Below are 14,605 nucleotides of genomic sequence, written 5' to 3'. Positions count from 1 at the left end.
CCATACCATTATACAAAAGAAAGGTGGCATAACACATTGGCTACACATTGGAGTCCAATGTGTTTCTTTGTATTTTCGATACCTACTAAGTAGAAAAACAGCTGAACTAATGTTTCTTAAAGAACATACTGTTTTGGACACCAAGGACACCAAGACAATGAAACTGACTTGATTTTTTTTTTCAAGAAATTGCAATGTTTGTGACTTATTAAGGAAGAAAAGTATTTAAAATTGACAGCAGTGCCATGCGATCGTGCCGTTTGTTTCTAGTTGTCTGGAGGCATCTTTTAAACTTGGTTTCTTCAACTGTTGGAAAGTACTTACTTAGAATGTGTAAATGGTCTCAGGTGAGGTGATAAGGGGATGGATCAGTAATGGAAATGAATGGGGTCCACAAAGCAGTGAAAAGTGCCCTGTGCTTCCTCATCACTTCAAAAGGTAATTTTATGTTATACAATGAAGAAAACAGTGTGACAGAAAGAAAGTCTCACAAAATCAGTTCAGAAGGATTTTGTCTGACAAATGGGATGGGGGAGCAAAGAGCAGGTGTGAGAAGTTTGCTGCTATTAGGAAAGTCCGAAAACCAAATGGTGACTGAATCATTAAAACAACAACTTCTGAAAAACTGAATTGTAGATAAAAATCCTTGTCTTAGACTTTACTGCATCTATTAATTAGTTCTGAGAGATATCAAGCATGCTGATGATAGAGCTAATCCCTCATTAGAAAGGGAGTCACCTGTCGTTAGGGCTGAGGAGCTGGCTCCATAGCCGTGACTGTTGTGCAATCATGAGCAGCTGAGTTCAGATCCCCAGACCCAAAATGAAAGCCTCGTGTGGCAGCATGTTCTGTAACCCCAGTGCTCAGAACTGCAGGAAAGAGTGGCCCAAATCGTCAGCTTCTGGTTCAGTGTAATATCCTGCCTCAGGATAATATGGTGGCAAACATTTAAGGGAGACACTCAACATCAACCTCCCATGGTCTCCACATGGATACGCACAAGTGAGGGGCACCCAGCACCAACCAGTGGCCTCCTCATGGAGACGCATGAGTGAGGGCACCGGCATACACTATTCATATACCAGAGAAGAAAGAGAGGGAAAAAGAAAGACAAAAATGAAGGCAAAGAAAAGAGGAGGAGAAAGAGGATGAAATAATAACTCATAAAGACCAGTAAGAAGCTAAGATGTAGTTCAGAAATAGTGGGAGAGATACTTAAAACTTAAAGCATACTATGAAGACTCTAATAGAGCCCAAGGCCCCAAGTCTCTGGTGTTACTTAAAAGCCCAGGAACATCTTGTGAAGCATATCCTTTTGTAAGATAATATAATTCACTATAGTTTTTATAGTCATTACTGGGCCAAAAATAAACATCAGACTTCTTGCATAAAGTTAACCATGAAAAGAGTCAAATAGAATCCTGTTTCATCATGGGAAATGGTTCTGTAAAACCACATAAAAACATCTTTAACCAATGCAGAACTGGCTGTGGAAATAACATCTACTTGAGTTATATATATTTCCATTGGCTTTATCTTACTACAAAAATCAAAATGAGAAAAACCAACTGTCTTCAATTGATCTCTGCTAGCCAAATGTAGAACTCACAGGGTGAGAACAATTAATGAAGTTAAAACCATTTTAATGTTTAAATATAAGTGATAGAACTAAAGTAAAAATTCAATATTGCTAATAAACTAAACATGAGTATATAAATAAGCTAATTTGCAACAAAATTGAAGTATATATGATATGCAGTTTCAATAGGAATATCTGAAAATGCTTAAATCCTTTAGAAAGTGTGGCAATGCGATAATATTATGGAGGCATCTCTTATATTATAAAAGACTGGAACTTTTTCTGGACCTCAGAGACAGAGTTAATAATTCGCCTTTAAGTTTCCAGTCCCAAGCAGGAAAGTATCCATCTACACTCTCCAATGGCATCATGTACATTGTGTACCATTAAAGACAAGGCGGTGGAGGAGTAAATGGGGGAAGGAAGCCAGCTACCAAACAGGCTGCCAGGGTCTGGTTGCTAGGCACTGAAGGTACACATTAATGTCTCTACATCCCAAGATACAAAAAGAGAAGGTTCCAGCTGCCTTAAGAGATGAGTCCCTGAAAACTAAGCAGATTGACCTGCTGAAGACCACTTGGAATGCTTGCAATTTGGAGCAATTACCAATAAAATGCTGCAACATTTACATGGACATTTCTGTGAGAATGTAGGTTTTCATTTTCCTAAGGATTCTTGCTGTTGTTTTGTTTTGTTTTGCTTTCCCAGGGATGAAGGGAGAGAAGGAAAGGGGGAGAGAGTGGGGGGAGGGAGTGGGGGGAAGGAGTGGGAGGGAGGCCACTGGGAGTTTGTGGAACTGATGGTAGTATGGGATTACACTAACTCAGAAAAGAGAATGCTCTAAAAATGAATCTAGGAATTAGTTGAATCATTTTTCTTTAAGTATATATTATCTAACCTGTGTAGGATTCTTGAATGGTGCATATTGAAATAATAGACTCCACACAGTCTCCTTTAATTTGCTTACATTGTAATGTAATTTAGAAGCATTCTGAGTTTCACAGTCAGCTTACTATCATTGGTTTTTTTATTTCTATTTTTTATATTTCTAAAATAAAACAACATAGTTTTCCAATTCTTTGTCAAAAAATCATTAATGCATGGAATATGAAATTAAAGGCTTTAAGTTTTGGTTTCACTCTTTTGATAGGAATGGATCAGCATTACCAATGACTGTTAAATAAAGTTTACGAATCCATGGTGTACAGCTCCTGGTTTAACACGGTAGGCAGGATGTACAGCATCGAGACCATGATAACCAGGACGTGTTGACAAACTGCCACAGGCTGAACTGTCCGAAGGCCTTGAAGCTACTCAGTATTAAATTTACTACTCTGATTTTTTTTCCAGTGCTAGAAGCAAATGTTAAATTGATCTGTTTTGTGCAGATTCTGAAGTCACTGATGGACAAGTGTCCTTCCAAATTCAAACACACTGCAAAGGATCCTGGGGATGATATCACAGCCGATAAGGGAGCTTGCACATCACTTGACCATATTTTCTTGCCATGAAACGTGAACATATACAGCATAAAGTAAAGACTGTATGTTCACACCAGAATCAATGAAAATGTGGAAGATAATAAATGACACTGTTTGCTAACACTTTCTATTTAAGGCAGTAAATTATCAAAAATCCCATATTTCTCTCTCTCTTTTTTTTTTTTTTTTTTTTTACTCATCCATTCAAAAGTCAGTAGCATATCTTCACATGAAATTAACTGAATGTAATTCATACATTATTTGTTGTTTCAGAGATCATTTTATAGTAGAGAGAATTCTTTTCTCATTGAGTTCAGTGAAGTAACCTTTAGTGAAAAAACTATGATGTTTTGTTGTCAATCTTCTTCTTAACACTGTTGTTTTGATTTGTTTTTAAGACCAAGTCTCACTAACAAGCTCAGGTTAACCTCAAACTTATAGCCCTCCCTCTTCAGGCTTGTCTGTGTTTGAATTACTGGAGTGGGTCACCAAAGCTATAGGTCAGTGTTATAAAATAAAAGTTGCTATCTTATTGTTAAATGGAATTACTTGTATAATCATCTTAATTTGCCTAATACTAGATCCAAACACATAATTAGCAGTAAGTTTCTCTGTGTGTTATAATTGTTCAAAATACCTCAGTGAATTGTATCACAAGATTTTTTTAAATAAATAAGAGATATTATACCCCTGAAAGAAAAAATATTAAAAGGAACCATGTAACTTTGAGAAACAGCCATTTCACATGAAATATGTTTTCATTAAATGTATCTTCCATGCTAAATTTCTGAAACTCTGAAGATAAACAAAGAAGTTAAAATGTAGTTTGTGTCCACTGGGTAGGTAAAATAAAGTTAAACTCCAAATACCTGCAGATCAAACTGCATTAAAATTGCAATGTATTATTTAAACATGAAATCAATTGTTACTAAGATTATCTTTCACGGAATCTATTTTAAAGGACAATTCATTTGATTTCAAAACCAAATTCTAAAGGGGAAAAAATCCACAAAACTAATGGCCACAATGTCATAACAGTCCATACCACTAAATGTTTAAATAACTATGGCTTTTGATAAACTTTCATGAAAATAGACATAAATAAAGTCTAGAGAACAAGCAAAAACTACAGTTATGTGACATGCTGTGGCATTTCCCCCAGATCACTCACACACTATCAAATAAAGTTGTTCAAGTGTTGAAAATGAACCTACCACGAGTAACATGTTGTTGACCTTCCCCCTAAGTGCCCAATTCCCACTTGAACGTTCTCAAAGAACCCACATTTTAGCCATGTGAAAGCAAAGGGCTGTTATCATGCTAATAAAGAAGAACAAGTCAACAAATAACAAAAATTATAGTAGAAGGAGCCACAATTAGCCCTCTTGTTAGAGACAGCAAACGAATAGACATGCGCGCGCGCACACACACACACACACACACACACACACACATAGAGCAAATAAAGACAAGTGGGGGAATTGTAGCTGGCAGAGATATAACAAAAAAAAAATCTGCTTAAAGTTAAGCTTTGTGCTCACAAGGAAACCTCTGAAAGGCTTCAAGTCTAATAAGAAAGAGGAATCCCACAGTCATTTCCAAATCCATAAAGTCAGCTACTGTGATTTTTTTTAAGCAAATAAATCTAAGTAAAAAAAAATAAAAATAAAATAGATAAGATTTTTCTCCGGGATGTGAAGTGGCATGCATCTGTAATACGTGAATATCTTGTCACATCTCAAGACTTACCTCATATGACCAGACACACTGAGTCCCACCAAAGCGGCGGACACACCTCCCTACTTCCACGTCCTCGTGAGTGGTGTACATTTCTCGGAGGCATTCGCCAATGTGAGGCACCATCCTCCTGAGAACTTCACGGCTGAAGATCATGCCAGGTCCACCCATGCAGAAGTTCTCCCCAGGCTCCAGGCCCAGCTTTCCCAGTTCTTCAGTATTCCCCAGGCCAGTCTGTCCCAGGTAGAGAGGCTTGCTGCTATTTAAGGACCTAAGAAATTCTTCTAACTTATCACCTACAAAGAAAAAGCCAAGAGTCACCCCCTGTCCTCACTTCATAGGCAATTACCATGTTCAGTGCGGTGAAAGAACTTCCACCATTCCTTTTACTTCCTCATACACCTTACACTGTTGTGAGGAAACAATTCTCCTTTCTATCATTTTATAAAAAACACAGACATACGGTCATTTCTTAAATCTTAACACAATTTTAGCCAATCTATTGAGTCATCAAATTTACAGCAGAGGTGAGATAAAGATAACAGGAATAAAGATAGTGTAACAAAAACTCCCAGGAATAACATAATACTCAATGCTGACATTTGGTGTTGTTTTGGCAATCTGATGATAGCCAATAATAATATTTATATTTGTGCCTATATTTTTGTGTGTGGGAGTGCAACATCACACGGAGGCACATGGAGGCAGAGTTCAACCTTAGCTGTGTCTCCTCTAGGTCCAGCACCTTGATTCCGGGGACAGTGGCTTTCTAACTGGCCTAGGTGAGTTTCTGGAGAGTGTCTTTCCAATTTGCCTGGAGCTGACCAAGTAGATAGACTGGCAGACCACAGAGAACTCCACATCTGCCATGCTTTTTCTTTTTACATGGTTTCCGGGGAGTGCAACTCTGGTCCTGATGCCTGCAAGACAAGTATTTTACCAACTTATCTACCCTCCATAGCTAGAATATCCAATTAGTTTTTGTATAATAATTGACTAGATTGGGTATTTCTCATTAATTCAACTTCAGACGTGTACAACCTACATTATTTAGGGGGTGATTTAAGTGAAACTTCATCTGGAAACTGAACTTGGGAAGGCATTATTTCAGAGGAAATATCCATAAACTTTACAGTCAAAATACTGCAATAAATTGACTTATGGGCAGTAAGTTTATCAAAAGAAAGAATTTAAAATAAAAGTCTGTAGCTATCGGACTTCAAAGTATTTAATAGTCTACAGAGTAAGTCTACAGACTAAGTCACTGTCTTCACATTCTTAGCCTTAGCCCTCTCATTTTTGATGAACAGGGAATCTTTGGCCACTGTTTCAGTCCCATGACTCACTCTTTAGCTCTCAACAAAGATTTTTTTTTAAAACTATAACTGAGTTCTTAATATAAAATGCATTTTATCTTTAATAGAAATTGAATATGACATGTCAATGATTTGAGGGGCGGTACTCCAAAGCATTAAAACAAACGACAGAAGTAGGTGCTATCAGTGTACACTGCAAAGAACGACCCTCTGCCAGGAAATCTTTGCGGTATTTGATGAGAAATAGAAGATAACTATCCTAAAGCCGAAGATGAACAAGGCAAGGAACAGAAAGCAAAATGTACCGAAGTGGCAACACTTTTGAAAGCAGTCTTTTTCTTTGATTCAACCATAAATACCACATTGGAGGAAAGCAATCATAATAGCCTTGTTTGCACCTAACCATCAAAATCCCTCCTTTCCAAGAGCAGCACAGTGATCTGTTCCTCCCCACTCGAACTCAGAACACCTCGGTTAACAGGACATCAACTCCATGTCTCAAATAAGACTATCAAATTTGTTTGTCCTTGTATTACGTGAAGGTGGTTAATCTTGCTCATGACCAAGTCATAGGTCTACAAATAGCCTGCACATTCTGAGAAAGGGCTGCACTGCTTTGACCAAGAGATTAGGGATCACAGAAAGCAGAGGTTTCTCCCCCAGGACAAGCCCAGTTCTTTCTTTGCAATCTTTCCCACTGTCTAATCCAAAAAGATTGAGTACTGGGTTCTATGGAACTTCGCGTCATTGAGCTTAGAAATTCTCTGGTCAGAGCAGCTGACAATGGAGCCTGGGCCTGAGCGGAGAGGTGGGGAAGGGAGGGAGGACCTGCGGGGAGCGGCGGGGTGGGGAGTGGGAGGTAGGGGGTGGGACCTGCCCCTTTCTTTAACTCTGACAAAGTTTCCTGATGTTTTGGCTGTACGGTGTGGTTCTGGAGTTCTGGACTGTCAAATGCTGCAGTCATGAAGAGGAACTGGAAAGGATCTACTGTTACTGTGTATGCGCAGCTTGCAGCTAGCTGAGTCTGTCTAAATCCAAAGCACTTTCAACCCCTCTTCTCCACCTGACCTTTGGGGAGTCCCGCCCATCGCCACTGGGTTTTATTAAAGTGTGTCAGAAAATGGGGAACAGCTTGGCTCTGGCTGGAAGGAACAGCGCACTGGGCTGGTGGGTGTATCCAAGGTCTCAATATAAGGCAAGTTTCTAAAAGCCACACAATGTTCAAACACGAGTCCGGGACAGTAGAAGATGGCAATCCTCAGCCTCAGCTGGTTTAAAACTGTTCTAGATCAAGCTGAAACAAAGGAGCAGGCAAGTACGGCAACAACACAAAATTTCCAGCCCTGCTCCAGCCAGCATCCTGCATCTTGCTTTCCTCTAGGCAGGACACGCCCCTCTGGACAGATTTAGGAAAGTATCACCTAGAGGCGGGCTTGGGGGAGGGGCGGTAATGGCTTTTGGGTTAGCTCTAAGGTCCTTTTCTTCACGTTTAGAGTAGAGACCTGAGCCAGGTGGAAGGAACAACTGTAAAAGGGAGGAAAGTGAATAAAGCTGAGCAGGTATGAGGAAGGTCCAGACTACAGAAGAGGAGGAGCAGGCAAGAATGGTGGGTGGATGCGAGGGGAGGGGATAGGGGGCTGGGGGTTGCAGAAGCCCAAAGCAGGTGCTGGCAAGAAGCTATAGAGGGGCTAGGGACTGCAGAGAAAGGGATCCGGAGGTGGGCAGGGGGACAGCCAACACTGGGAGGTCACCTTTAATGTAGACGTCGTCGTCAGCGCGCATGAACCACTCATACTTGTCCAGGTAGTGGTCGTGCATGTACTTGATCATCATGAAAGACTTTTTCTGGGGAGGGTAGGAATCGTCGACTCCCGGCAGTGCGATGACAGGCAAAGGTGGAGGGGGCTGGCCAAGCGCCACACTAGGAGGCTGCTCACTGGAAAAGAACTCCACGCGGCCAGGGATGGAGCGCGCCCAGGTCCGATGCGCGGCCAGCGCGCGACTGCCCAGGTACTTTTGCGCGGTCATTACACCTACGTACAGGAAGTCCCCGGGTCCAAAGGTCGGGGTAGCGGCACCCCCGTCCCCGCTACCGTTGTGGCTGCTCCCGGGCTGGCCACCCTTCCGAGGGCCAGCCGCACCCCCGTCCTCCTCCGGGGGTTCCCCTTTGGCAGCTGCTGGAGCGACGGGAAGCGCCGTCGCACCTTCGGGCTTGTGTCCTCGCCTCCTCTGCGGCATCGGAGCTGGCTGCTGCCAGGGGCTGCTCCAAAAACCGGGACCTCCGGGCGCCGCCTCTGGCCGCTGCGGCCGGGGGAGCTCGTGGCTGGCGGGGGGCGGCGACAGCTCTAACCGCGGCCCGGACTGAGGCTGGGGGAGAGGCTGCTGTGCGCCCGCGCGGGGCCCGGTAGCCAAGCGGCCGTAGTAGGAGCAGAGACTGGAACCGCGTCTCCTCTCGCTCAGCTCGGCCACCCGGGGGGCGATGAGCCAGGACGCGGTGGTGAAGCCCAGGACCAGCCCCAGCGCCACGCTCACCAAGGCGCGGCGGGAGCGCACGGCCATCGCAGCAGCTCGGGGCACGGACGCAGAGTGGGCTGTGTGGGCGCTGTCGCGTGTCCCCTAGGCTGGCTGCCGCCCGGGCTGGGTCTCCTCGCCCCTAACCCAGGCCGTGGAAAGCTGCCTAGGCGCCTACGCGGTCTAGCTATCCGCACGCAGAGCTGCGCTGCAGCTCCCGGCAAGGCGGCAGCTCTGCTTCGTTCTGGGGCTCCCGCCGAGGGTCGGGAGTGAAACTTCGGCAGCTGAGGAGGCGGCAGCGGCGGCCGCGAGAGGAGCTGCAGGAGGAGGAGCGGCGGCAACGCGTCCGCTTCTCGGCTGCCACCCTGTCACAGGCGCGCCTGGTCCCGCCTCCTCCTGAAGCCTCCGCCCTCGCTCCCCGCCTCCCTCCCGCCGGCAGCCAGGCTCGGGACCGGCCCGAAGGAGGAGCCACCCGCGCCCCGGCTGCCAGGCGTGGGGAAGCGCGGGCCGCGATATTTCCCAGTCACCCGCCCTTGGACACCCCCCACCAGCCTGCGCCTAGGTCGGCCAGCCTCCTCTCCGGAAGGAAACGACGCTTGTGCGGCCACCTCCGGCTTCCAGCGCCGCCGTCCCCCGTCTCCCCTCCACTGGCTGGGTTCTAGGTCTCATCCCGCCCCCGCCCTCTTGACCCGGCTTCCCGGGCCTTGGCTAAGCTGTTCCCGGTGTGTCTCCCCAACTAGTTTTATCCTGGAATCTTGGATCCCTGAGGCCCCAGCAAGCGCGCAATACTGCGGGTGGGCTCCCAGCCCTGGGCTGGTGGCGTCCTAGCGTGACCCTCTCCCACTGCGCCCCGCCCGGGGTCCGCGAAGCCACTTTGGCGGTTAGGGTTCTCAATGGCTACACTTACAGTTGCCTCTGCGCCACACCCTTTCTCTCCACTCACTGCCAGGAAACCAATGGTCAGCACCAGCCTAGCTACCCTACCTGCATCTTCCCGCCTCCCTCCCCAGGTCAGAGCATCAGCAGCGTTTGGTGTCTCTTGAGAAAATCTGAGATTGGAAATACGCTCTGGGAAGGCTGGGGGAGATGAAGGTGAACGGGGGCTGGAGGCTGGGGAGGGTATTCAATCCCAGAAGAACTTGTAATGAGTGTCCTCCACCTGTTGACTTGGGAAATGTGGGCCTGCCCTAATTGTCCCCTCCTCCGCTCTCTCTTGGTAGTCTGTTGTGTGCAAATAAGAAGCATGAATCATTTTCTGTCTGGGAAGAAGACTAAGTAGGACCGGCAAATGATTACAAAATGTGAACAAATCAGAAAGCCTCAAAGAAGCAAACTAAGGAAATGCTCATCCCATGCCGGCTAACCTAATCATAAAATCGAAGGTGTAATTTTTGTTTGTTCTTGCCTATTCTGAGACACTGACAGGAACCAGCTCATCTCTCGGGAGAGGGATCTCAAAGTGGTTAAACTGTATTGGCCTAAATCACTTTAATATTGTGAAGAAAATATCTGAAGGTAGGTAATATTTTTAAGGATGCATTTCAAATCTGTTCTCTGGAGGTTGTCTACCTACCCGTATACAGTGTGGTGTGTCTGACATGCCAAACCTTTGACTTCTCTTCGAGTTGCTGGGCTCTGCTTTGTACATCAACCTCAACAGCGATGGTATTGAATGGCATTAGGCATAATGGCTCAGTCTAGCAAGGTGCTGGCAGCGTCTCTGGAACAGTAAGTCGGCCTGGAACCACTACAGGAGGGTTCTTTCCACGCCAGTCACAGGCTGTACATAAACCCAGCTGACTAAAGGTTGCTTCTACTTGAAAATGAACCTCCTTTCCTTTCCACGTCTGAAGCGTGCCCTGAGCGAGACTCATGGGAATGAAGGCATTCAGATTCGTTTTAATGTCGAATTTCAGCTAGGAAACAAAGCTAGCCAAGGAAGCAGAACTCTTCGGATTTAACAATATTTCTTTGCCAAAACATTTTAATTTTCCTGCAGGTGTTACCTCATAGACTTCAGCTATGATGAATATTCTTTATCATTCTCTCATGGTAGCCGCTGACCTAGTAAGATTTGGGGGCACTTGAAATGTGGCTAGTATGACTGAGGAAATGTATTTTCAGCTTTATGTAACTTGAATTAATTCCGATTTAAATAGCCCCACGTGGTCAACCGCTGCTATGATAAGTACACACATTGTCAAAGAGTTTCCCATGTAGATGTGGTCAGTGGTTGAGAACCAAGTCTGCTTTTACACATCAGCAAACTCCCCTTACAGCTCTCAGCTGCTCTTCACTCTAATGGATGCTGCTCATGGGCTGGCTTATAAAGTCACTAATTCTCATTAGTCACAGATAACCCACTCAGGACCAGTTTACAATGACTGAGAAGTTGTTAGTTTGTTTAACAAGCTTGTATAAGACACTACATACCACTCAAAGTGGAGAGCTTTGGACTTGGAGACTGGAGCTAGAAAATTGCTGTATCCTGACACAGAGTTTATTGTGCTGACAAGGGGTCTAGACAGCTATAACACACTGTTCCGAACTTTCACTGTGTAGATGGCTATGACACCCAGCTACTATAGATGAACATAACACCGCACTACAAAGTAGCACTGTGTGGATGGATATAACACCCCACTACAAAGTAGCACCGTGTAGCCTTGATATAACACTTTGCTACAAAGTATCTCTTGTAGATGGACATAACACCCCACAGCAATGTATCACACTGTTGATGAATTACAGGCTGGGGAAACACAGTCCTCTGTGAGTATTCTAGCCATTGGGTATGTCAATTTGGGAATCAGGAAGACACAAAAAGCTCTTTGTAATGAAATGGAGGTTTTGGAGCAGTATTCAATGCTACCTGAGTGGTTTTGAGAACCTGCTTAAAAGTCCTTTGAGATCTAGAATTCTCTCATGAACATCACATTTCTGTGAGAATTTATGAGCTCACTGAATGTGTTTTATACAGCCTGTAGGTCACTGTAGACCCAGGGAATGTTAGTTCTTACCCAAGGATCTCTTCAAATATCACATCATTTTTATATTTATTTTCTTTTATTAAGGGTATATCTGTGTCTGAGTCTGTGTGTGTCTGTCTGGTGTGTGTCTGTGTAGATGTATGTGTGCAGTGTATGTGTGTGTGTGTGTGTGTGTATCTGGTGTGTGTGTGTGTGTGTGTGTGTGTGTGTGTGTGTGTGTAGAGTGTATTTGTGTGTGTGCGTCTGTCTGGGTCTGTGTGTAGTGTGTGTATCTGTGTCTGTGTTTTTGTCTGTCTGTGTGTGTGTGTATCTGGTATGTGTCTGTGTGTGTGTGTAGAGTATATCTGTGTGTGTGTCTGTGTCTGTGTCTGTGTCTGTGTGTAGTGTGTGTATCTGTGTCTGTGTGTTTGTCTGTGTGTGTGTGTATGTATCTGGTATGTGTCTGTGTATGTGTGTGTAGAGTGTATCTGTGTGTGTCTGTCTGTGTCTGTGTGTAGTGTGTGTATCTGTGTGTGTTTGTCTGTGTGTATGTCTGTGTGTGTGTGTGTGTGTGTGTGTGCATGCCTGTGTGTTTGTCCATGTGTGTTCTGCCCTTCAACAGAGATGAATCTCAGGTTACCACTGAACCACCTTGTCAATCATTATTTTTATGTTCCATTCTTTGGTTTATTTAACAAATATTTAGTATTATTGTTAACCTCACGATATTATCAAGAAGCAGCAGCAAACAGATAAGGTCCCTGATTTTGTGGGGCTTGTATTCTACTAAGGGAAGATCAAACGTGCTGCAGGAGAGCATACGTATGTAAATAAACATGTTGGATCATCTACCCATCTCTTCAAGAGGAGAGAGCAAGAAAATGATAGAATACACAGGAATGAAGACAACTTAAAAACTAGTATATCCGAGTTATTTTGGATAACTCTATCAAAATAGGCAAACATGAGGGAACTAACAATGTGGAGATCTGAAGAAATTTTGGGCGAGGAGACTCCCTGGCACCAAGCGTCTGGGGACAGACACAGCATACTGAGGATTACCAGAAATTAGTGGAGTTTGGAAGTGGGATGTAACTTCTGGCCTACAGAAAAAAAATAATCATAAATGTCCAAAAAAAGTAATATGAACTCCAAATGAAAGATGTATGATTAAAATGTTTAGCAGTCACATTTAAACCTAAACTAGAATGATTATTTTTCATATTCTTAAATTAACATATGCAAAATGCCATTATAACATGTCACCAATATAAAGTTATTAGGGAGATGTTTTACATTCCTTTGAGTGAAACTTTTTTTCCAGGCCATTGCAGCATATAATAATTCATATGAACAGTGTCAGTGTGGAAAGTGTTTATTTAGTGTCTTAAAACCACAACTCTCTGGGTTTGTTCTGAGTGACACTAAAGATGTCATGTAGAGTAATCTTATGGTTATTATTTTTCTTTTACAAGAAGAAAACTACTTTTTTAAAAATAAGTTCACTCTAATTTTTATGGGGAGAAAAAAAATCTAGAAAAGGGAGATTTGCAGTTGAAGGCATTTAAAAGATTACTGCCAACAGTGGGGTGAATGTAACAGTGCTGGAGACCATGCAGGAATCAGGCCATGAATTCAATTACAAGCCCTGCAAAAATTAAAAATAAAAATAATTAAAATTAAAGAGAAGCTATGAGAAATGTTTTTAAGTTTTGCATTTTAAGTTACATTTTATTTATTCATCGGGTGGCAGATCCTGTGTCATGGTGCATGCAGAGGTGGAAGGATGAGAAGCCTTAGGTTCTGGGGAGTGAACTCAAGCCATCTGGCTGCAGACACCTTTAAATTACCCACTGAGTCATTGTGCCAGCCTGGAAGTATTTTTAGTAATCTAAATTAAGTATTAGGCTTATTGAGATTCCTATAGTTACTTATTTGATATTTTCCAAAGCCAGTGAGACAATTTTTCATACATGTAATCATGAAGATCCATGATTACACATATACATGAAGATACATGATACATAAGTATTTCCTGGCATAATTTTAATTAAAATCAAGCAATATATATCCTAAGTAGAATTTAAGAAAAGAACTCTCTGGGCAAGAGATGTCAGAGGCATATTTACATGGAAACTATTACCTGAAATCAAGAGATAAATTATGTGTAGGAAAGAAAACATGATTGCATAGAAAGTAGAACAGTGTGTTTACTGTGTTAAAAAAAAAAGAGTGCATGCTCTGACTGAAGGCCCCCAGAGCATTTGCTGTTTTTCTCTGAACAAGAATGTCTGAGTACTTTCACATGAACTCTGGTGACCCATATTTGACCACGTCCCCTGGATGGGGAGGCCTGGTGGCACTCAGAGGAAGGATAGCAGGCTACCAAGAAGAGGCTTGATACCCTATGAGCATATACAGGGGGAGGAGGTCCCCCTCAGTCACAGTCATAGGGGAAGGGAGTAAGGGGAAAATGGGAGGGAGGGAGGAATGGGAGGATACAAGGGATGGGCTAACTATTGAGATGTAATATGACTAAATTAATAAAATATTAAAAAAGAATATCTGAGTATGAAAACTAGCAAACCACCAGGTAAAATCTCCCTGAAACAACATGGTGGATGATTGTGAGAAAAGCAGTAAGAATAGAAATGTCCTGAAAAATCATAATCTTTAGCTAGGGAAATGACAAAATTGATTTTCTGTCCTCCTTAAATAATTTAAGTATTTTAGAGGTGACCATATGTAACTGTTGTAGCATATGGATCAATTTACAACTCTAGGAGATAAAGTTATTGATATATATTATCATCTGGATTCAACACACAGGTAGAATTCATGATGGAAGGGTAGAGTTGGGTGGCAGTATTGGCAGTCACTGGAGATCAAGTGTGACAAAGGCATGGCTGCTCAGAGAACATTCCCTTGTGCATTTGAGAACTTCTAAAGAGGTAGCACTAGTTGGTGGAAATGAATTTATGAGAGTGTTCCTATTTCTGATCATTATGCTAA

General features: G+C 43.2%; 1 protein-coding gene across 1 annotated transcript in view; it reads right to left on the bottom strand.

Moving 5' to 3' along the window:
- Window positions 1-8,973, bottom strand: part of Chsy3 (chondroitin sulfate synthase 3) — a 242,079-nt gene extending 233,106 nt beyond the window's left edge. The window contains exons 1-2 of the mRNA XM_051163298.1: window positions 7,865-8,973; window positions 4,810-5,093 (exon numbers count right to left, since the gene is read on the bottom strand). Coding sequence (XP_051019255.1) covers window positions 4,810-5,093; window positions 7,865-8,672 — 1,092 coding nt within the window. The 5' untranslated portion in view covers window positions 8,673-8,973. The remainder of the gene's footprint in view (window positions 1-4,809; window positions 5,094-7,864) is intronic.
- Window positions 8,974-14,605: the final 5,632 nt, after the last annotated feature.

This window comes from Acomys russatus, chromosome 20 (assembly GCF_903995435.1).
Source record: "Acomys russatus chromosome 20, mAcoRus1.1, whole genome shotgun sequence".
Taxonomy (NCBI): Eukaryota; Metazoa; Chordata; class Mammalia; order Rodentia; family Muridae; genus Acomys; species Acomys russatus.
This window is presented reverse-complemented; position numbering and strand designations above follow the sequence as displayed.